The sequence below is a fragment of the Etheostoma spectabile genome, unplaced genomic scaffold, assembly GCF_008692095.1.
Source record: "Etheostoma spectabile isolate EspeVRDwgs_2016 unplaced genomic scaffold, UIUC_Espe_1.0 scaffold00000203, whole genome shotgun sequence".
NCBI classification, from domain to species: domain Eukaryota; kingdom Metazoa; phylum Chordata; class Actinopteri; order Perciformes; family Percidae; genus Etheostoma; species Etheostoma spectabile.
In genome coordinates, this window is record NW_022602569.1 from 1 (window position 1) to 24,872 (window position 24,872).

At 40.1% G+C, this 24,872-nt stretch overlaps 2 protein-coding genes and 1 pseudogene across 2 annotated transcripts; 1 reads left to right on the forward strand and 2 right to left on the reverse strand.

Annotated features, from left to right (window-relative positions):
* Window positions 1–1,012: 1,012 nt before the first annotated feature.
* LOC116674416 (glomulin-like) lies at window positions 1,013–7,142 on the forward strand (the record flags this gene model as incomplete). Its single annotated transcript, XM_032506895.1, is given in 19 exon segments — window positions 1,013–1,115; window positions 1,118–1,137; window positions 2,041–2,151; window positions 2,228–2,336; window positions 3,105–3,354; window positions 3,646–3,736; window positions 3,843–4,009; window positions 4,112–4,165; window positions 4,257–4,287; window positions 4,393–4,482; window positions 4,714–4,755; window positions 4,864–4,937; window positions 5,473–5,516; window positions 5,519–5,556; window positions 5,723–5,832; window positions 6,319–6,382; window positions 6,475–6,610; window positions 6,701–6,795; window positions 6,881–7,142. Coding segments are annotated over 19 exon segments (1,725 nt in total), but the record flags the coding sequence as incomplete, so codon positions are not given.
* LOC116674417 (uncharacterized protein C1orf146 homolog) lies at window positions 6,996–8,723 on the reverse strand. Its single transcript, XM_032506896.1, has 5 exons — window positions 8,592–8,723; window positions 8,285–8,378; window positions 7,615–7,786; window positions 7,385–7,463; window positions 6,996–7,277 (listed from the first exon to the last, which is right to left on the reverse strand). Exons 2-5 carry the CDS (start codon window positions 8,358–8,360, stop codon window positions 7,170–7,172), a joined length of 435 nt encoding a protein of 144 aa, XP_032362787.1. The 5' UTR covers window positions 8,361–8,378; window positions 8,592–8,723; the 3' UTR covers window positions 6,996–7,169.
* A 426-nt stretch (window positions 8,724–9,149) lies between these two features.
* On the reverse strand, window positions 9,150–24,700 carry LOC116674418 (AP2-interacting clathrin-endocytosis protein-like; annotated as a pseudogene).
* Window positions 24,701–24,872: the final 172 nt, after the last annotated feature.

Below are 24,872 nucleotides of genomic sequence, written 5' to 3' on the forward strand. Positions count from 1 at the left end.
GCGGTGGGATCTTCAGTGAAGGGAACTTTTGAAGTGTGCACTTTCAAGAAACAATATACTACTACTATCAAACATACTAAATACTGGTAGCTTGGTCTGCATTGTAACTCATGCCATCCTAACGTGATGTAAAATTCAGGAATTAAATTAAAATTGTTAAATACTAATATACTATGTATTATATTTCCAGACACGCTGCTGCCTTCACACTTAAGCCATTAGATTGTGTTTACCGCTCAGTCAGCCCTGAGGTTTATTCCCGGCGATAATACAGTCTCACCACTATATCCTCTATGATAGTGCTGGTTGGTCTTCTCTGACTGAGAGACGTAATAATTAGTCACTGGCTGGTTCTTTAATAATGGGCTCATCATAATCATAATAATGTATACTTTATGGAATATTACAATTTTTTCACTGTTGTTAGAACACACAGGCTTAAAATGCACAGGTCCCTTACATACCATATGGAGAGCAGTGAGGTGGGTTTGGTGAATTGCTCAAGAGCACCTTGCCAGTGCCCAGGACATCACTGGCCCCTCTCCAGCAACCAGTCAACACTGTACAGGGACTAGAACCTGGGACCCTCTGGTTCTGAACCCAAATCCCTACAGACTGACCTACTGCCACCACAAGCTCTCAAGTACCAGTACTGAACTTGCACAGACGGCAGCTAACTCATGGAAACTCTTGCAACGTGATCTAAAACCAATTATTTTCACATGGCTTGGACACTTTAGCATTTTATTTAAGAATTTCCACTATGGCCTGTAAGGGTAACTGTTTTAACTGATGTTTGTTGTGTATGATTGTATTTCTATTTTAACTGTTTTCTTATTGTTTGTTGATGTATACTGTTCATGTTCAGCATTTAAACTGAGGGTCTCCCTCAATTAGTCTTAAATACGGCTTCAATGAATGAATGGATTTTGTTTCTTATGGTTTATGCTGAGAATAAAATCAGCTGACATGGTGATTACTAACAGGTGCTCTGTCTCTATCTTATATTTAGCAAAATACTCCCGAAGAAGATTTGAAGCCAGAGGACTACCAGCAGTTTAAGGATTTTGGATCTGCCTGTCTCACCGAGGGTGAAAGTGCACAGCTTCTGACATTTTTCAGGATGAGAAAAACCAGGTACTTCTCCTCTGCCACCAACAAAACTGACAGAGACCGATCTGCTCTATCCTCTATCCTGACTTACAATAGTCACACCCTACACCTATCAAGGGACAAAGACACTCAGTGTTAATCTGTCATACAGCACTAACATACTCAGGTCCCCGAGCAGGCAGCTACAGTAGCTACTGAAGCGAACAGCAGCAGCCACTTCCCTGCTACCAGCCTATGCTAAACATCGACACGCAGGCAGCCACTACTCTGTGCCTGCTGGCCTCTTGACCTGGAGGAGCTGGGAGTGAACAAGCAGATATTCAGTTAGATTTCTCGCTCCAATGATAACCCTCTTCAAAAAAAACTGGCCCTCCTCTAAGTGCCCTAGCATACATTTAGAAGCATGTGTCATTTCTTACTTATTCCTCTTACTGAGGCCAAAACAATCTAAGGGGGTTGAAATTATTGATTATAGAATGAGAAATCCTAGCATTGGACGCGGTGATCGAGAATGAGACTTGGTCATGGAGGGAGATACTTTTTTTTTTTTTTTTTTAAAGCCAGAGAATCTACCAATAACGCTAAATGTCCATGATGTAATATGTACAGTATTCTACGGTACGATTCTTTTCAGTGTGGCATTGGAGCCTCTTAAACTGTAGAACACAAATAGACAGCGTTCACTACATTTCAAGTTGATGATTGACCATTTCAGCTTAACATGCAATAAAGTATAAAAGTATAAAATTAAATAAACATGAATATTAAGTTCCAATAATAAATGTGTGATAAATGAATATTCACTTTGGATTGTACCAAATTACATAATTCTTTCCAGGCACTTTTTGGAAATTATTGGGAATTAAAGTGTAACCCAAATTACCCACATAGCTAATATGTACGATGTATGTTTTCTCTTGCACCTAGGGGATTGTGAAGTCTATGGGTTGGGTTCTAATGGCACCTCTTGTAAATGAAGCAGTTCAAAAAGAGAAGAGTCTCCATCACTGCCAGGCTGCCATCACACATCTGACCAGGGTAGGTACAAACAGTTCTTCTGTACAATGAGACCAGCTTCTTATACTTTAGGTTTAATGTCTGTTCTGTTGTTTAGACTTGTAGCCCAAATAAACTCATGCCCAGCTTGCTTGAACTGATTGAAGACATTGATCCAGGGGCCATTTCTGAGACCATCTTAACCCTTGTTCCACATCTTCAGACAGGTAACAGAACTCTTGATGCAATGCTATTACTTTTTTACACATCCTAAACCCGCACAGGAATACAGCACCAAAGTAACACTTTCGCTGACACCTGTAACTCTTGCATAATGTATGAAAGGAGTTAAGCTTAATGCTTCACAATATTAGGCATTATGCCAATAATCATATTACCTAACTTATCTCTGTGAGGTGTAAATGACATTCATGCAATTTAGTATCATACATGTAATTCCTAAAGACAAAGAGACATCTGCATTGTATGCAGGAATATAGCAACTTGTATAATGCAATTGAATTTACTTGAAAAGTCTTCCACCTTTCTACAAAATATGCACAACAAATATGTCTGGGAACATTATCAATCATGCAGCTCAATGGTTGTGCTAGTTGTCATACTCAGTTGCTAGTTTATTAGGTAGAGGAAAGTGGTTTCTGTTATTCAAATACCATCATTGATATACATGGGGTGGAAGAAATAATAACACCTGCCAGTTTAATGCATTACAATTCAACACAAACTGCTGCTCCAAAATGATTATTAAGTAGAATCAACAACTTTCCACAAAAATATTAACATTATGTCCTTAGGGATGATCTACTGTGGACTGTTGCAGTAGACTGCATTATATTTGGCTTTGTAGCCAATAAACTAACAACTTGTTGTAGGTCTTACTACATCTAGAAATGTTCATTGATGGTTTAATAAAAGGGGGGTTTGGCTTCCCCTGGTGTACATTTATGTTAACATCAACCTTGTGTCTTGAAAAGTGCTGCTTCAGCTGGATGACAACAAGGCAGCCTGTGTGGGCTTGGCTCTGACCGCCCTGCAAAAGCAGTTGTCCAGGCTGCCTGTGCCTTATACCCAGCAGCAAGAGGAAGCTGATGAGTATGGTCTGTGTCGCTGCTACAACGCCTTGGCTGTGTCTATGAAGCCATTCATCGAGGAGGTGAAGAGGAAAAATGAAAACTGCAATACCACGTCTGAGGATGAGGAGCTGAGGACTGAGCTTCTCAAGTTGTAGGTTTTTCTTTTTTGTTTTGCTGAGGCGGAGTAATGGGATGTTATCAAATTATTATTTAAGATTTTTCACTCGTTTGCAGTTTTTCTTTGTTCTTTTATCTTTCTTATTTACATATGTGTCAATCACTGTTCATTTTTACCTAAGTGCAGTTTTTGTTCTTGATAAAAGCTAGAAAAAACCCACTGAACATCACTTTCATTTAGTATGAGTAAGATAGGAATCGTGGAGTAGAAGAAATGTTAAAACAATAGTGAAAGGCTTATGTATAAGGCTTTACTTACGTGCAGCTGCATGAGGAGCTTGAGGGAGCCCTTGCTCGAGGCTGAACTGAACCGGGACAAAAAATCATCCCTGTGGCTCTTTGCAACAGAGATAATGGTCAGTTTTTCTTTCTTTTCTATCAATGGGAAAGCAGTCAAACAATGGATGGTGGTTCAAGTGATTTTTTAATTAAAACAGTCAAATTCACTTTGCATCACTACAGGTCACACTATCTGCAATCCAAGAGTCTCTGTCAGAGCTCCTGTTCTTCAGCACTCTGAAAAAAAGCACCCAGACAGACAACAGTCAGTCCACGGAGTCGAGAGCTTGTCTGGCTTATCTACTGTTTGTCCAGCTCATCACCATCGACAGCTTTCCCGCAGTATTCAGGTGAAATACTGAAAATGATAATGCACATACACCATAACTCCGTGCTCATTTGTACTGTGATAAGACAAATAATTTACATTGTACTGTTTTCTGCTGTTCCAGTCCTGTATTTGTTCTTCAGTGCAACATGGAATACATCAATGAACTACTCAGTAGGTATGCTGTCGGTACAATATGAACTGAATATAGTTCTCCTTTTAAAAGGATTGAGTCTTTAGTGTAATCTGTAATGTTGTTTCTTTGACAGCAAAAATGAATCCTACTTGCTCAAAGGACTGGTAAGCCCCCACCAACATGTAGAAAAAGTCTTAGAGATGTGATCAGACATGAAAGCAGAAAACTGAGCTTATTTTTCTTTGTCATAATTGTCTGTTTTCACTCAGGCACTGTATGCAAAGAGCTTGGAGAGTGTGCAGGACAACAGCCTTCCAGTGAGTCTACTGGAACTGAAGAGCTTCTATAGTGTACCACAGGTAATAGAAGCATGCCACCAGCCTCAGTTTTCACACAAAATTAGCAATTTATCTGTAAGGGTCTGGTAAGGTACTGTATATATCAGTACAACTGACACACTGAGCAATTATTAGTGAGCACTGTTGACCATCGCATGCTGATCTGTAGATATAGTTAATTCAAATGAAAGATCTATATACCGGTAAGTTATTTTGACCAATCAGTGACTTGTGATATGCTGAAATTCACAGAACCTAAGGCACCTTCTTACTGACTGCCCAATGCAGCATTTGGTGAGTATACGATTATGCTTGAGAGGAATGTATTCTACATCTGTGTTATTCTGAAACTCATCAGTTTGTTAAACTTTTTGACTCTTTTTTTCAACTCTGCTTTGCCAGAGAAAATCAGGACTACAGGTTTTACAGCTATTTATCAATAAATTAGATGCTGAAGCAAAGCACAAGTTCTTCAGGTGAGAATCATCAGAGAAGTAAGAAATGTAACCAAATGTTCAATGTCAACAGCACAAATACATAAAGTACTGTAAATGCTTTCATAAACGTGTTGGGCTGTATGATCTCTGGACGAGACCGTGTGAATACAACACATATTTTTCACATGCTTACCTGTAAATTTGCTTTTATTACAATGTCAAAGTTATTTAGCATTTACCATATGTTGATGTTTATGTAATTCATACTAAATACTCACATTTTCTGAATATTTTATATAGTATTTTGAATACATCATTCCTAGTTTAAACTACAGCTGTCATTTTCCACCCATTTGTGCTCCAATCCACACAATTCCCTACTTCTCAATATTTTACAGTTAATGTGCTCTAGTGTTAAACCGTTACATTAGTTCATACAACTCCATTTGACAAATCTAACTATATATTAAATGTTTTTTTTCCAATTTTCTTTTTTTATATTCTTTTAGTATTTCTGCAGCTACATCTTATGCTGATCTAAAGTCTATCACAAAAGTCATATTTTCTGTTGCAGGTGCATGTTTAAAACCAGCAACCATGCAGGAGTAGAGAGTTACATAATAAAAACATCAGGAATCAAGTTGAAATTTCTCTGAAGGTGAGTTAAACATAATAGACTTGGGCTTATAGACATCATATTACTATGTTTTAGAAGAATTTAGACGATCCTGCCTATGTATTTGACCTTCGTCTTAAACGCATAGGTGGTGTTTGCGCTGGTGATTTCATTTCAAGGCGTTAAATCTATGTTAACTCTCCTCCAGCCGGGTAATGCCAATGAGTGGTTCCTTGGTGAGGAGCTTCTCTCCTTGTTGGAATTGGTGTTGTATTTGCCACAAGGTGCTGAGACAGATTTGCTGAACAGTATGGATAGGTAAGTAACATGGACAACGGTTTAGCATATACTCAATTATTTTCTTCTAAGGTCTACCCTTTCTACATTTTCCAATTACTACAGATAACATAGATTTTGTCTTTGCCAAAGCATGCCACAAACTTCCCCAGTGGTCCTTCAGTGTCAGTCACCAAAGTCAGAAGTTTTTGCCTTTATTTGATCGTTACAGACCACATATATACAACAGTTGCAAGCTTGGGCAATGTATCTATGATGTTTTAACCAACGTAAAATATAGGGAAAACCACAAAAAATTAAGCTAAATAAATGTTGATTCTATGTGACTCAATCAAATTTAGATCTGATTAAGTTACAGACGTCTGGGACCTGTTTTCTTTTTCAAACAGCCTTCTTACAGTTCCGCTCTCCTACAGAGATTCAAAGACAAAATGTCTGTAATTGTGAGAACTGGGACACTTTTTCCAGATTAAGCCATTAAGCAATGCCCTGTCTTTGTTGATCCAGGATAATGGAGAATCTAAATCTTCTTCGCTACCTCCTTATTAAAGACACAGAACTAAGGAGAACTGTAAGTCCGTCTAATTCAACACTGTCAGTGCTCTTCTGCCAAACAGCCTGATTAATGCACAAATGATGAAGACACTATACTCCTACCTTCAGACAGGTGTGTGGGAAGAGCTGTGCAAGCTCAAAGATGAATACCTAAAAATACTTCGTGTGTGTATCAGCATTTCAAGAGGATACTATTCCGCTGAACTGAAGGCACTGAGGGAAGATCAAAAGCTAAAAGCAAAAGGTAGGCATTAGCTTCTACTCTATGTAACAACAGGCTATTGAAATAAACCTTGTTCAAACGGCGGTACAAACTCTTTATTTTCCTCCACAGAAGCCAGAGATGCTGCCAGATCCACCAGGTTAGGCAAAAGCATTACAGTGCAGCATGAGAAAGTGTCCAATATGTCCCCACAGGTCCAGCACCAGGTACAGAAACTTTCTTTCCTATTAACTATCATTTTGATTTTGGCCTATTTAAGACCAGCAAGCTGACTATTCTCTTGTGTCACAGGTGTTGCAGAGTGCTTTGGTGACATTTGACCTGATGGAGAGTCTTATAGTCCGTATCGAAGAGATTACAGAGGAAAAGCTGAAGATCCCAAACTAAATCACTTCTGGGTTATTTTTATACACACTTTTACTTTATTTGCTCTGTTTGGCTGACACAGAAACATGCATTGATTACAATTCTTTTATTCTCTATTCCAAAGTTATTGTAAACAAATGTAAAGCTCGTACTGTTAGAGCATCAAATAAAACAACACAAGTGTGTGAAGACATGCTGGATCATATGCTGAGCTTTATAGAATGTCTCTAAGCATCTCCCACACAGGACTGCTTTCAATGATGTGAGCCCGAGCCAGAGACATCCGGTCACGGATACTGTCTACATGGGGCTTACTGGTGGCCTGCAGACAAATGAGCCTGTGCTTAGTTCAAAGTGTTACAAGCAAACATCATCTAATTTATTATCTAGAATTACCAAATAACTTGTGAGCACAGCCTCTATCTTTACCTTGGCAATTGTCAACATTCCTTTGACAATCTCTGCATTGTTTCGCACAGGTAGGATTCTGAGATTGCTGCCAAAGAATCTGAAAGACGAAAAAGACAAATAATTTAAATCTTCGAATCAAAATGCCTTTGTAACCAGTGTCAGACAAGCAAACCAAGTTGGGTAGCACCCCTCAAGGTAACAACTTGGGAATGTGACTGAAACAACCACTAACACAGCCATGTATCTACCTCAGTTGAATCACCGACAAGATTTCCAGTTCCTTTTTCCCATTAAAGGGGGCATATAGAAGTAGAAAGCTGTTCCGGTGTACTTGCACAAATGTCTTTATCCTCTGAATAAGTCCAGATTCCTCAAAATGCTCTAGGAGGTCTTGAGGGTCAACCAAGAGAAATGCCGTACCTGGGCAAGTTGTAAATTGTTAAAAATAAACTAAACACAAAAATGCATTAGACAATGGTGCTTTACAGACATCTGCTGACAGGACGCTATACAGGCCTGAAATCCACATTCAAACACACAACTGTCCACTAGGGCTCACCCACATCCCAAAGGCATAGCGCAGTCGTTGTTCTGTGGCTGTGACTTGAGGTTTAGCACATGCTGTGTATGCTGCGTTCTGTCAGCAGATGGCGGCAATGTAACTGGATGTAACAATGTTACTTTTTGTTAATTTTACTTTACAGATTTTAAAGAATATTTGTGATCTGTGTTTTTAAGTTCTGAGGTAAGGATCCAAAAGCAGCCAAAGTAGTGTACTACTGTTTTTTCTGAAAAATTAATATTGTAGGCTACTGGTGTAAACATGTAAGGCTAGGTTATTCTGAAAGGGCTCTATGCGGTGATAGAGACAATGTGAGATATGGGATTATATAACAGCAGAAACGGCAGCAGCTTTACCTGACAGAGGAAAAATAAAGGCTCCGGACTCAACACTGTCTGAAAATCGGATTCGGTGCTGCTGCGCGCTAATCATCCTGATTGTGTCATGGCTCTGGTAAAACAAATAAAGACAATTCAATTACTTAGCTTCTCAATTCGGGAAAAACAAGACAAGTTTGGATCAGTGATATGTCACCACTGTTTCTGACTGAATTGCGTTAAGCTAGCTACATAGCAAGCTAGCTCGATAGCAAGCTAGCAACCCATCATTTTTTCATTCCGACATCTGAATCCAAAAGGTTGTTATCCCCTACCGTAACATTACCTGGAGTGACGTGCTGATTATTATTGTTGTTTTCCACTGAGGAGTTGCTTCTTTTTTTGTGCCATAACCCCCTGTTCGCTGTAGGGCAAATTAATAGTGCAATCCTGAAAATGACATCCTCAAACTACCGTTAATGTCCTCGCGGTGCATTCGTACGAGACTGCCGCCTCTGTTTCTTGAACTTTCTAACCTTTTCGTGGCTAACAATAAAACCAGTGTTGCCCCTTGTATTTTTTTTTTTTTTATCAGGCGAGTATGTTCGATTAATATGATTTTTTTGTTGTGGACACATAACTAGTTCTGCTCATTTACAGTAGCTGTTATTGTTTTTTGCATGATGAAATATCAGTCCACTTGTAAGACATTTTAACTAGCTAGGTTAGTTTAACATTAATGAAAGCTCCACAACTCTCAGCAAGCCAACCCAATGAGCAAATATTAGTTAATGTGGTTATTGCACCTGTGCCACCAGGTAAAAATTACAAAATTACAATAACACAACTTAAATCTGTGTATTCCCCACATGCCATTTCTCTATGACTTGACAGTGAGGAACAATTCATTTTTTCAAGTAACACAAACCTTTATTTTCAATATGACACTAAATGCAAGCCATGTAGGCCAATATTGTTTTTCTTTAAGAAACGTCAGTCAACCATGTTATTACAAGACTGCCTTGAGAAAGAAATGTTTTTTTTTCTTACTCTATATTCTTTTCTAGAGCTTCAAAGCAACAACACTTAAACAGTCAGACATACAAAAATATCAGCATGCAAAACAGCCCATTTGTGTCAAGAAACAGTCCACTGAGGGCATAATGGGGAATGCAAATAAACTGCTGCAAAGTCCAGAGTTCTGCAGAGTCCAGTAAAAGACATGTCAAAAAGAGAGACAGAACATGATTATAAATTATAATAAATTAAGACAAAGTTGATGTAAAGACATTTGAAGTTCACAGAGAAGGTGTCAACTGTCAGGCATGCTCTCCTCTGTGCAGTCAGTGATGTGTTTCCAGTTCCACGATGGTCCACTCCCCCTGTGGCGATGCAGCGTCTTCCGGGGAGAAGCTGGTGACCGTGATGCTAGTGGAGGAGTCCTCCATGGGCGAGATGAGCTCCGCCCAGCGTTTAAAGGTCTCCTTCTCTGGGGACAGGAAGGCCTGCGAGTCCAGGCAGTCACGTGACAGGGACAGTGTCTGCTTGATAAGGTACTGGGCCAGGTTGAGCTCCTCTGGCACAGGGTTTATGACGCCCAGATTGGACTCATGGTCTGAGAGAAGCTGCCTAAGCAAGCTCCAATCCCGCTCTGCAAACTCATTGCTTTTGTCATCATCCCCTCTTTGATTTTTGTCCTCTGCCTTCAGTTTAACATTCCTGTCCTTGTCCAAGCAGTGCTCAAAGGCTTCTCCAACATCCATCTCGTAAATGGAGAGAGGGCTTTGGATGGTCGGCGGTCATGTTTGCAGGTTTGATCCAATCTGTCACAACCATTGTCCCCTAAAAACAATTGACAATACTGCAAATGACAAACTGATTCACTCCTTCACAGTTCTTTTTTCATTTCAGAGACTAGTCACTGCCTACAACAATAAAACACTGATTACAGAATGATTACCCTTAATGCAACTGTGTGCTTTAAAGATATTCCATAGTGAAGTTAGGTGAGGACAGCACAATATGAAAGCAGTAACATTGATGGTCAAAGTATGGTCAGTTAAGTGGCAATACCATTACTGATACCAACTTTAAATTTATTAGTTTGAAATTCACCAAACACTTCAAATATGGATGTCAAGGGTCTACAGTTGCCTTAAAGGTAATGCACAGAGGAATGCTAATCTGAATGCATCTCTTTATCCACCTGTTTAAACAAAGTAAGCCATGCATTACCAGCACCATTTGTCAGTAAGTAACAGTAATAGGTTTAGAGATTTACGTGCAGGTTTTTGAACTGACAGACCTAATAAACAGACTTAAATACTGTCACAAAAACTTAAAATGCAAGCAACAGCGCTGTTCTTAGTAGCACAAAAGATGGCACACCACAAAGTTTCTTTTGACATTCTTTGTGTTTTCTATTTTTAACAACTTAAAAAGAGAAAAAATAAAGTAACTCACTGTTTAATATTAAAACAAAATAATATACATGTTTGCATTGGGATATACCCCCAATAATGGTGCAGCAGGATTTCTTTTTCTGAATATGATAGTGAAAAAAGAGAGACATGGCAGGACCATGACAGCTGCTCTAGAGACACACCACCATACTTTACAGAGGAGGCTACTGACACTACACAAACCTAGTGAACAAAAGTGTAAAGACCACAAAATACAGTCTTCTTTAAAGTATGTATCTAGACATACTACTGAGTATTACAAAAGTTAATGGATAATGGAGAAAAAAAACACATACACAAAAGTGATTGATGTGGAAAGGAATGACAAATAAATTTTAATAGTAGCATGCATGCTGTGCAAAAAAACAAACTCAAACTCAAGAACAGGTACATTCTCAACACAAAAAAGATAAATAGCAGGCAGATGCTAGGGAAAAGTTCCCCAGTATGACACTTTTCTGAGAAGCACCGGTAGTTTAGTGTCATTTATTTTGTACTATTATGTATTTTACCATAATGACAGGTAGCCACTCAACAGAAATGTCAAAATAATTATTACTTGCTTGTGATTAACCTGAACATACTTTTATTTTTTTATTTTAAATGTGCTACATATAGCAAGTTAACATCAACAAATCTTTTACATATTATTTGGAGATGTAAGTATAATTACTGTAAACAAAAAGACACTCACTGAGAAGCCAAGCAGCGTCTAGTGACGCTATACTACACGTGACATTGTTACAACAAGGTCCAGATTTGTTTATGCTTCATGGCATGAAAGAAGAAGAGCTTATGGAGCCAGAAGTTTGTGTTTCTTAAAATTGCAATGGTTTAATGAATGAAAAGTCACTTTTATCATTTACAATAAAGTAAAAGAAATAGCAACACTTGTACTAAAATCTTCTGAGCCATGGGGTTTATGGGAAATCTAATCTAAAATTTAAGAAACACAACCTTTATCAACATCACTATTAGGAGCATGACAAAAGGATCTCAACGATGGTCACTGGGATGGTAATTATACCAACAAACCAAAATTAATTTGGCAATGATGTATTGATGTTAATAATTATATTTAAAGCACATTCAACTATGTCAAATTATATATGGCTTTAAAAGGCCAAAGACTGTTCCTCTGCATGAAATAAATGACAAAATAATTAAACTTGTTTTTTGTACATAAAAGTGCATTGGTGTAACTATATCACAGGCCTTGTCACAAGGCAGATTCTTTTAGACAAATACAATTATATGATCAGTCTTAGTGAAATGTACTGTACACTGCTTTTCCCTTTTTTGTTTCTGGGTCGACAAGGGCTAAATGCCTCAGACTAAAAGGTAGTTCAGTTGTTTAAAATGTACAGTTTAGGTTTTTATCTATGATGAGACCTAACTCCATCTTTACAAGGATATTGATGTTGCAAATTCAAATTTACAACAGCTACACAATCAGTGGGTTAAAATGAGAAGAAGCTTTAGCTATGAAAATATGATGACCACTGATTTCATTTGAATTTGAACTTGTATTTGTAATTAGTTACTACAATATATCCTTTTTCTGAAAGAGGGCTAGGTATTGTATCTAGGTAAGGTCGAGGAATCAGAGCAGAGGAGAACGAATCTTGCAGGGATTATACCTTCACTATGGAGTTGGGGATAAGAGATGGCTTTGGATTTGGGGTCTAGGAAGGGCCGTAGATCATACATTACCTGCTGGAGATTCTGCAGTATGTACAGGAGAGTCCCCTGTCAGCTGAGGCTCATTTAAGTCTAGATGTAAATCAGCTTTCTTGCTTTCTGGGGGATTGGTGTGATTTTTGCGCATCCTCCGTTGTATTGTTCTGTGTGCCGCAGATCTAGGTGGCATGGGCGCTCCTGGGGAGGGAGGACTTTAGTGTCAGCATCCAGGAGAGGGCCGCTGGACTTCAACCCATCCACCTGGATGTGATTACTCTCATCCTGCACGGGCTCCTGGATCTCTGTAAGAAATACAGAAGATTTTTCTTCTTGTTCCTCGTCATGTTTTTTGTCCTTCAGGCCTACGCTTTCGAGATGGCACGTCAGGTGGTCTTGTTTGTCACTGGAGGGGCACATTTGCACCGAGGAGCTGTAGCGTCAGACTCAAAACATCACAGGAAGTGACAGGGTCATTGGGCTGTTGAGGTGGAGTCTGAACGCCGCCCCTTCTGAGCCCAACTCCTCACACTCATCAACAGAGAGTAACACTGAACGACGGAAGTTAGAAGACTGGTAGTCGAGCTGGTCATTCTCCTGGTCAACACCGTCATCATCGAAAGCTAGGTTGACGATTCCTTGAAAGTGGGGTGAGGGTTCAGTTGGCGGCAGCGGAGCCTGACCTGGAATCACCTCAACTTCAGACCTCTCATCTTCCGTCGCCTCTTCATCTTCATCTTCTCCTCCTCAGAGGATGAGAAGAGCTGGTGGTCGGGGACGCTTTTTACAGTCACCGTGGCCTCGACCTCAGAGTGCTCCTCCTCAACAGGAACCTCGTCTCTATGCAACCAGGAACGAGGACGCTGTCTTACTCCCTCCTCCTCGCTGGTAGTCTCTGCTTCTCGTCCACGCAGCCGAACCTCCACTCTCAACCCCCCGCCACCTTCGTACATCTTTAACTCCTCTGGGGTGCTTGTGTCACTACTACTCCGACCCAAGAAGTCATGACAGCGCATGGTGCCACACTTGGAAACACCTCTGTCGTTGGAGCAGTCGTCGTCTTGCGAGCCTCCTGCGTCGTAGTCCTCTGAGCGGGGCTTGATGTCGTCAGAGGAAGTGGTGTGTGTGCTGCCAGTCTCAGACTGTGGGCTGACCTGATGGTGGATGCCGTTCCAGGAGTCCTCTAAGGGAGTGTCAATGCTTCCCACGCTGCAGGGGGTGTCTATAGGGCGTTCGGGTCTCTCGGAGAATTTGGGAGCGGACCTCAATAACTTGCCCTTCGCTGATGTGAGCGGGGATGACACCGCTTGGAGACTGTTTCACTTTACTCCCTTCAGTCTGTTGGCAAGTGTCTGCATTAGCAGATTTGACATGAGGGGGTTTGTTAGCTGCTGGTGCACAATCAGTGTTTCCTGACTGTATTTCAGGCTTTTGACTTGTAGGGCTTGATTCTATTTGAAGGCTAAATGAATCCCCTGCGCCCTGGCTTGTTAACTGTGTTCTGCGCACTGCAGGCCGGTCAGAAAGCGCTACTTCTGTACTATCTTCATGCACTGCAACGTCACAAGTGTTCTCAGTTGGAGCAAGCTCAGTTTTACAGTTTGAATTTTTACCATTTACTGTCTCTTTTCCTTTAGTTCCTGATTTCTTGGAGGCAGACACAGCTGAGGTTTTGGAAGTTCCTCCAGATTTTGGCGAGGCTTTCTCCATTGATAATTCAGTAGTACTTTTTGGCTTTGGTCCAGACTTGGCAGCTACTACTGAAGATTGCTTGGAGGGGGCCAAAGAGGCTTTTGGTGGTTTAGCGCTGGATTTAGCTGAGGCTCCAGTCGCCGAAACGGGTTTTGTGATCTTCTTTTTATGAGCTTCACTGGCTGCTTTGTCTGATGCTAAGGATTTCAAACCGTCTTTGCCGTCTTCTTTTCTAGGGGATGCTGGCTTTTTCATAGAGGATCCATGCTTAGAGACTAACCAAAAGACAAAACAGAACAGAACATTAATACATTGCTACAGTATATTAACAGACATTTCAAACAGACAGACTTTGAATATCTCACCATGGTGGTCTGGTGTGCCTCTTCCCTTGGTGTCTGCTCTTGCTGCTGTCACTCCAGTCTTAACTTTGCCACTATCTCTCACACTTGACTTATTGGTAGGACTGTTGTTGGTGAAACAGATAAAACAAAACCATAAAAACCACAAAGTGACCACTATATCCTAAAAAATTTATACCTCTGGCTCACACCATCATTAAAATATATTTAAGAGCTGCAGAAAACATAAATCATGAATTCATATTTTACACCAGCAGGCGGCAGCAAAGTTTTGTGTCCCATTTTGTCAAGAACAAGCCCCTAAGACATGAGCTGATTATGAATGCAAATAATTTCAAGTTGATACTTGTGAAGGATATTCTACCTTGGTTTTTAACTAAATCTAACAAGAGAAAAGAGCACATTTTTACAGTTTGAGATCAGACTTGTGCCCAAGGTTGATGCATTTTAATTATCTGACATCTTAGTAAGTAGTGATGGTCAGGTTTAAAAAATACATTATCTACAAATCATTACACGTGCTATCTCATTTGAGGTCAGATAGGAGTTTCATGTTAAAAAAAACCGCCTAAAAGTACATTTTGGATTCTGCATAGATGAACTGGTCCTTACCGTACCACCTTTTTCTTTACAAAAAACGTCAATCCAAAGATGCAACCAAGTTATGTTTTGTTGTGTGATTAGCTTTTTATTGGCTAACGTACGTGATTGCTTTTCAGGGAGACCGAGATGTTGATGTGCTCCGAGGACAGATGGAGTCTGGATAATGCAGATTGTAAAATGGATATTTTTAACATCTTTGAAGGACAGATAAGAGGCTTGTCAGAAAACGCTACACAGCTGTTTATAACCTCCTAACAACCACGTGTCCTAAAAAAACTACCAGGGGATATTGTGCTGCAACACTCTTATTTTGCATTTACATTACTGAACATGCAGTCTAAAGGATGTTGTTTTGCTTCCTAGGCACTGAATGCTTTTAGCTAAGCTATTAAGCTGTTGTAGTCTCGCATTACCTATTTCCACAGTGCTGTTTCAGAGTATGGTCCGGCTACACCGCCTATCTATTCTGAGAAAGGGGAAATAACGCTCTGGCTTGTTTGTATTTCTTTAAACCTGTACCCCATTCCATTCCTGGGATAAGGCCTCCGCGCATCTTTCACACACTGGATGTTTACCATAATCCCAGGAATGTACATCCGTTGAAGCAAACAAGCTATATAGGCAATTGAGCTCATGTTGCAACTTGGCTTGATTATGTTAAAACTGTAGGGAGTATGCAGGGCAAGAGTAGTAAATCAGTTTGAATCTTTTTTTATTTGTTGGAATATTTGAACTGATTTGATAATTAAACTATTAATTTAATGGACAAAAGCTAAATGTTTTGGCAATCTGTCTCAATAACAGAAATGCATCAGCTATACTTCAGGATTTAGATTCTCATGATCTCTCTTTGGGTTGCTCAAATGTTTTTGTCCTTCTGATATATCTTCTGTATTTTGCAAGTTGCACGTAGGGGTCCAGTCCCCTTATCTATCCTAGGAGAACTTAAAGGCCATATTTTGTCATTTTGGTTGTGATTTAACACAGCCTTTTCCACTTCTCCTTGTGGCTGTGTTGAACTGACATTTAACATAAAGATTAGGACTGGGTTTTGTTAAAAAAATTAGATTCTAATATCGGTACAGACACTGTGAATTAAATACAGATTTTACCGAAGTTAAATTAGTAATTATAATTAATTTTAATACAAATAAATTACAACAATACACATTACTGTACAAATCTTTTTATTTACACCTTTACACCTATGTGACGCACACCATAGTCAAGCCTCTCAGAATAAAACACACACAAGGCCCGTCTTTGTGCATAACCTAGGGTTTTTACTGCATGCCTCTACAAAATGTAACGTGAGACAGCATTCTAAGATCTTGGTACAAGCACACTGCATACTTACTGGCTCACTGACGCAGATGAGATTTACGTCTTAGGTATTGGAATATGGTATTCAATGACAATGCATTTTCCGATAATTAATACTATGGAGGCAATTACATTGGTGCCTAAAAAGTATCGATGTTCTAACATAAATACTTGTGGAATGCTATACAGAGTCCGAGTGGTAAGCAAAAGTAAGTTCATCTGTGGAAAATGTATTTTCTGTCTATTGTTTATTTACAGTTGTATAAAGTTTTTTAAATTATTTTATTAACAACCAAAATGGTTGCTAGATTGTTGACTTGCTCCCTCAACATTCTTTTTTTTTCCTTAAAGACCTTGAACAGTAGCATGGCAATCCATCCAACAGCAAGATCCAAGGGAAAGTTGACAAGGACATCACTTGCCTTTAAACATAACACACACTGTAGCATTTTCCTAAATATACACAAGAGGCACTGAGAAAGCACACTGATGAGCACAATACTGTGAGGGGTAAAGCTCACCTGCTGATCTTCGTTGTATCTGATTTCTGAGGAGATTTTGTTAGTGGGGATTTGTTTACCGCCTTAGCCTGGTGTTTGGGCTTTGCACCTACAACACAGAAAATGAACTTCATACACAACGGTTGCAAATAGAAATTTGTCAGGGCAGATAGTTTTGAGATTATTTAACCAAGACTGCACAAAGGTCCAATGCATATGACAAGAATAAACCAAATAATCTTCAGGGTATGCATAGTAGGGTAATGTCACATCACAGACTTTTAGCAAATCACTTTCAGGCTGTGGTACAGGGACACATGCTGTGCTAGTACCGACAGGACAGGCAGCTGAGGCCCACTTTAGCCGTAAACACGAATATCAGTCGGGATTGCCCCACCTTCCTAAAACCATCGTCCCCACAAAGGTTCAAAGTGATCACACCCCCCTGTATGACAGCTGTATAAGGCTTGGACCTCTGCGGTGCTGCTAAGAGCTCGTATAATGATACCAGCAGGCTGCCAAGGATAGCCGCATGGGCTTTGTTTTCCTACAGTCATACATGACACTGCCCTTGTCTTCCAAAAATCCCTCTTGGCCATAACACAAAATTCATCATACTAATTAGTCTGCTGGTCCTTCCATATTTCAGCTACAGTATTAAGTCTGGAGCTGACATGCTGACAACTCAGCTTGGCTACAGTGGTGTCCTACATTGTAATTTGTGTCGGTCACAATGATGAAATGTTAAGAAGTCAATAAAGAGAGTAAACCTGGGATGGAGTGGGTGTCGTTGCGAGGGCTGCTGGCATCGTTCTCTGGCGAGGCGCTGCCTGATGTGGATGAAGCGCTGGGCTGAGCTTGGGTGGTGCCAACAATGTCAGTCTTTCCTGTTGAACTCTTTTGAGCCTTCAGTACCCCCGTCTGGCTTGTAGATGTGCAGCTCGGGGGAGATGTTTTAGGCCGTGCACCTGGGTTTGGCTTCTTTTCGTGCTCTCTAGCCCCTTGAGAGCTTCTGGGGCCATTGGCACTGGCTCCATCCCGCCTGGGCCCTGCAGCTCCTGTGCCATTGACAACTGGTGAGCCAGCTGATGCTGTCTTTGCTTTCGCTGCTAAAGTCCGGTCTCCAGGCTTCTTCACCGTCTTTGCCTTGGATGTGTGACCATCTACTGTTTTGTTAGCTGTCCCCAGTCCATCAGACTTCATGGCTGATGCAGCACTATGGGAGGACGAATTGCAATGTCGGACACCCTCTGGGTCTTGTGCACAGACGGACACTCAGGTGCAGATGAAGGGCATTTTACAGCCCTTGACTGCAGGAAAAAAAAACTGCATTAGTCATGTACTTTATGACAGGATTAATCAGCAAATAACCAGAAGGCAGTTCAATTAAACTGAATAATTTGTGCAGATTACCAGAAGTCACTGGAACATACTACAAAATAAATGTACAGAGAGATCTTTATAGTGCTTATCAGCCAACCAAAGTCCTATTACTGTATATCCTGTTTTTTTTCTTGACTTTTCTTCCAGTTGATTTCTTACTTAGTTTTTTAGTTAAGGCGAAGAAATTTGCTTCTTTCTTGTTCTACTACACTTTTGTGAACTTTTGCTAATTAACTCAAGGAACTGGAAACTCATAATTGCCTTTTAGTGTCATTGGAACAATTACGTCAGTGAACTGTATTTGGCCATTTCAGAAAATCAGCACTAAAAAGCTTTTGGACGGGCAAAGATCCTGTTTTGACTTTATCAAACCACTTCCCGAGAGCTATGTAGGAGCTCCACTGCTCTAAACCACTTATGCCTAACATCTTGGCAATCCCTCTCTGGATCACCTCAGAAAGGCTTATCTAGTTATACATCTGTTTAGAGGGGCCTTGCTGCGCATTTATACTGTATCTCTTTGCTGTGAGGGTGGGGCATTTAAGACATATGGCATTTGTTGGTCAAAGACTGTAAACACTGTCAGAAATTACAAAAACTTACATGCCTCGTAAATTCACATGACCAGCAAAGACAAACCATATGTCAGATTTACAAAAAACTTCAATTATTTGTTTAGTCTCGGATACAAAAATAAAAAAACTATAACTAAACGAACAAATGCTAATGTATGGTTGATATTATTACCTGTGAGCTAGTGAACACAGGCTTTTTACCAAGTCTCCGATTGTCCCCTTTATCAATAGCATCTGTCAAAACAGGAAAAAAGGAAGGCAGAAGATGATCAATTATCCTGTAAGTATTTTTTACGACTAAACAGACATTCAAATCCAAGATTAACACAGATGAAAAGGGCTGGACCAATTCCTTTCAAGACACTGCCTAGGTCCTTTATTATGTGAGCTTGAGGAGCCATTCTTTTCATTCACAAATTATCATTTCCACACCCTTTGTTTACCATTTGACTATAGGGAAACAAACATTAAATCAATGCACTGATCAGGCAAATATGTCAAGGATGATTCAAAACAAATCATGGCCATTTCTATACTTAATGCAAGAGCAATTTCAGAACCTATAAATAATAATCAAAAGCAAATAAGGTGAAATGTACTCAATTCAGTATTCACTAAAGCACATTTGTTGTTTGCATGTGAGACCTGGAATCCAATTTCACTTGCAAGAAATGAACCAGTATTGGGCATATATATACCAGCTAAATACAGTACATTACTGATGCAGTGCATTTTGTAACACATGACTAACTCAACAGTGAGGAAACAGCATATTGTTTGTATGTGTCTTATCATGTGCACACTCAAAATGTGCACACCTATTAAAACAAGCATGGTACGTCTGGTGCATTTACCATGTTAGCGTACACTCAGCCCAAGACAATTAAAAAGGTAGCTCACATGAAGCAAAATGTATAAGAACAGCACTGGCTAAACAATTAATGGGTCAGTATTGGCCAGGCAGCTGTGTAGAAAGAAGCCATTAAGTATTATATCAGCCAACAGCATATGCTCCATGGGGTTTGGTTCATCTCTATTGATGCAGAGCCACTGCCTCAGCGCTAGGTCGGGTTAGGGGAAGAAAAAACACATACATCCACACACAAAGCGGCAAGAATATGTATAACATGACTAAAAAAGAAAGCTCATAGCAAGAATGTCTGTTCTTACCTGCTAGTATCCTCTCTTTGTGTTTGGAAGACAGGGTCTCCCATCCCTGCGTGTGGCGGACTGCGTAAAAGTCTGAAGCAGAAAGGTCCAGAGTCGACCGCGCAGCGTACAAATCTCTTGCCTGAACGGCTAGCAGTGAAACAGAGAGAGAGAGAAGAATGGAAAGGGGTGCGCTACAGCACAAGCGAATCAGCAGCTGCTTGAAGAATCTTTCGCCATGGCAACAAATACCCCTCCCTCTATCTTTCTCTGTCACTCCCTCCCCTCCATGTCTGTTGCAGAATCCACTTGAGCTCCCTTGAGTGAAATCAGTGATGTCAGCGGTTGATGCCCATTCTCCAGTTTCCACGCCTGACTATAAAAACATGACTAGAGGGAGGGAGGAGCTATCTCTACCTCCTCCACTGCACTGGCCACACACCCCGCACCAGCAGATACTCAGCCAGATTAGTGAAGGCCGCTGGCACACGTCACAGTCTCCCTCAGCCTAATCCATTCTGCCTACTGTACGGTATTTACAGGGTTATGCGCTTTAACATGTTCAGCAGGGTCACTTTCCCTAAAGTCATCTCACAAGCTTAATCTGCCTGCTCACACAATACATTTTGTTAGTGTGTATATTTAAATGTTTGACTACCATATGCCAACATTTCATTATACAATATTTCAATAAATGTCTTTCTTCCATACAATCAACTTACATCTATATTTAAAACACATCATAAGTTAAGAATGGACTTAAAAGATTGGAGAATTTATGCATTCTGGCATTTAAATAAACTAACTTGCTTCACTCAAAGGCCAACATATAACTGCCAATAACCACAACTGCTACAGGTCAAATTTGATGAACTTGGTGCATTATTTGTGTCATGTGTTATTAAGGTAACCAGTGACGTTCTGGAGCTCTACTTGCGCAAAGGAGTGTGTCCCTGTTTTGTTATCTTTGTGCACGCGCACATAGTGGTGACACGACACACAGTCGTGCTAATGGTTTCACACTATTCTACCGATCTACAACTGCAGGCAACACGCCAGATATGCTGCAATGAGCCAACAAGGCGGGGAATAAAACTGCAAGCAGTCAACCTGCTGAATTTAAAACACTTGAAACAAATGGCTTTGTAAATGTCTTATAATGTAGGAAATAAAAAAACAACAACATGCATTGTGTGTTTCCCAATTTGTTAAATTTGGAAACACACAATGCATGTTGGTGAGTAACACTGTCTGTAAACAAAGCATACCGTTACAATAATATCCATAGGGCACTCTCACACCCACGGAGCTATTTCATGTATAACTTGAAAAAGCTGAATTACTGTTTATATAATAAGCTTCTGAGGGTTCTGAAGCATATCGCCAGCATTGCATTTCCACAGGAAAAATACCTCTGCTAAACCCATGTTCTATTTTATTACTGCAGCGGTTAATGACTATCTTGCTATGTTTATTTATTGTTGTTTCTGATTCTTCTATTTTTTCCTTGGTGTCAACGAGCACAAGCTGAAAGCCACAGGAACCGCATCAACATTGCAACTCAAACTGTGTAAGTTTGCCATACAATGTATACCACTAATAACTTACTGCTGGCAAAATACATGCTCTACCCCGATTTAGAAACTAATACCTCCACTTTAATGTATTTCATCTGTGTTCTGACCACGAGTAGCCACGACTTGGGTGTTTTTTCCTAACCCGAGTTTTACACTAATAATGCTGGATAAATTAATGAAAATAATGCATCATATTTTTATATTTATAAGTAAATCAGAATCAACAACGTAACCTGTACATTTCTCTGTTGGTAAACGTAGAATTACAATGTTTCCAAAGTTTTCAAAGTAAGTAGTATGAGTGCCGACGCCACATCCATGGTTAGCGCTCAATCAACATGCCTGCCTCATTTGAAGCATGCCAATTGATGCTCCAATAGCGCACTGCAGGAATCAGATCAAAACTCTATACTATGTTAATTATTGCTGTTGTTCGGTTTATGGCAAGTTAATTTTATGACCAGTAGATGTCAGTAGTCAGTAAACATTTATGATAGATGATACAGGGTGGGTCTGTTATGATAATGCAACTACCAAGGATCAATCTTATATTTTCTTAGTTTTAGTATCTGACATTGACAACAGAAATAGTTAAGACCAATAGTAGCATAGCTTCGGCGTGATGGGGTTTCTTTTAGCATTGCAGAATTACAATTGTATTGTTTATAAGGTAAGGCAAGGTAACTGAGTTAAGATTAATGGTCAGCTGTTTATGTGTGGATAAATTAATAAAAACAATAGAATGAATTAGAGGCTACATTGCAGCAAAACAGCTTTGGCGGCTGAGTCCTCATTTGATGCTTCTAAATGGAAAGGAGGTCGGAGTAGAGGCGTGAAAGCCAGGGCGTTGGTACGGCAAAAGCCAAGGTATGTCAATGTGATATGACGTCAAGGACCTACTATGCTACTGACTGCTATAACTTTTCTGTAACAACAAATAGCTGTCTCTCACATTCCATTGCCTGAGGTTTGCGTGTAGGCCTAATAAGAGAGCAGTGAACACAGCTTTGACCTATCTTTCATAATTTGTCTTTACTTCACAGAAAATAAAGAGAAATGCATTAAATTAGTTGCTATTTTGTTTTGTCTTAATATAGTGTTAACATTGCATGTGGTCCTAATTTGACAGTACTAAGTGAAATACCACATGGCAGAAGTGGTAAAACTGTACCACTTGCGTGCACGCGCACACACGCGCACACACGCACACACACACACACACACACCACACACACACACAAAGAGAGAGACGAGTGGGGTGAAGAGAGAAAGTCAGTGACGACTTAGAGTCTACTAACTCGTTGCTATTGCTACCAATGTAAGCTGCTCTGTTAAACATGTTAGGCGGAGAGCAGTATGCAGGCTAACGATGCACCCATCCATTTCAGCTAAGAAGGGAGTCAACAACCCGAGCAGTCTGTGTAGAGGAATATAGCAACCTAGTGTAGGTGATTTAATGAAGGTAAATACAGTGAACAGCCATGGGTAACGTCTCTACCCTCTGGTGTGGCACTGTCTAGAGTCCCTCTTAGTCATACTGCTCAGACCGCCCTCTCTCCCCGCCGAAGCTTCGAATATTCTCTGTAGATCCCAAAAAATATTAAGCACAACCCTATAAATAAATTCCTAATATAAGTATTATTGAAAAATTAAGTGGACTTTATCCATCTTAAATAACAACCGGCAGATCAACATAGAAATCATAATTTAAGATCCACTTAATGGCCTTTTACAAAGGTTTCAACCACATCTTATCGTGTTCCTCTGCAGAAGAAGTTAGACAGTAGGAAGTTAGTTTTTCTGAAATCCCACTCTGTAATCTCTGTCTGAAGTTAGATAGTTTGGGTTAGTTAGTTCAACTTCATCCATTGAGAGAAATCAGGAGCAGCAGTTGAAAGCTCTGACAAAAGCTAGTACGTGCATATGGATTGTTTTTCGTTTTAGGATTTAATCAAATTGCTTAGAAGCAGACCAAAAGTCACCTTTTTAGTGATTATTTGTTCAGAATTCAAGTTTGATGGCAGTTCTAATTGGCTTTTATGAATGGGGATAAATGGGAAACCGCACTACACAGATTAGGTTTGAGACACAGCCTTCTGTCTGTTTTTGAAAAGACAAAAGGTTCAGTACCAAGAATCTGCTTCATTTCACCTTCTCTTGTTTTTGCTCTCCATGTTCCAGGAGAGAGTCCTCTTCCAGTGATCTCCACATAGGCTGTACACAGCAGCGAAAAGATCACAGCAGTTGTCCACAGTCACACCTTCTCTGATGGCTGAACACAACTTCTTCAACAACGTTGGCTCACGGGTAAACTCTTCCCTCTGTAATGGCATGTACAACACTGAGAGCCACAGAAACCCAAGCTTATATGTCAGAAGGTCATTACTGTAAATGAGAGTGCATTTCATGACTACACCAGCAACCTTACCCTGCAAAGGTCCTGGAAGGCCTGAGTGCGGATGACTCTGGGGAGATGCTGGACAAGGACATTCAGGCTCTCTCCTGAAGCTCTGTGGCGAGACTCCTTACCTGTTGGGCCCACTTGACTTCTGGGAGACTGCCAATCAATTGCTCAGTGCCACAGAGCATGGTTACTGCGTTCTGTACAGTCTGAATGGAAACATCTATCAGCTTAAGAAACTCTCTCTGTGAAAACCCATAATAAAGTCAAATGAATCCTCTATAAAAGCAGTCTTTTATTTCTGCCCAGGACCTATGATAAGTGGAGGAAGTCCCAGATTTTGTAATGGTTCTTGGCCAGCTCTGAGTCTCAATACTTGCCAAAAGTAACAGAACATTTGTCTTGCTTTACTCACATAATACACTCAACCTCTTTGATAGTGATGAAAGACAGACTCAAGATTCAATTATCAATTACAAGGCTACACATCACATCCACATCATATTCCTATTAGTCTGTCTTTAATAACTGAGAATTCAATAAAGGTCATCTTTGATTAGATTATCTTCAAAATTCCTTCCTGTGGAAAAACACTGGAGAATGGTTGATGATATTTGTGAAATTACATGAATACAGTACTGCTGATGACTCAGGGAGGAGGGACTCACCATGGTTTCAGTTACGCTTTTAGACAGGCTACATGAAGCTCAGGGCACAGGGAAAAGTTTCTCTCGCACCAGGTCTTCACAAATGATCAGCAACCCCCTGAAAATACACATCGTAGAGTAACTTGCTTTTTGATCATTGACAGTTCAGTTTCTGGCAATTGACCATTGTTTTAGGACCTGGTATTTTATGATGACATTGTTGTTGAATATGAGTGAAGTGTGTTTAGTATTACATGTAAGTGTCTCTGTCTGAAA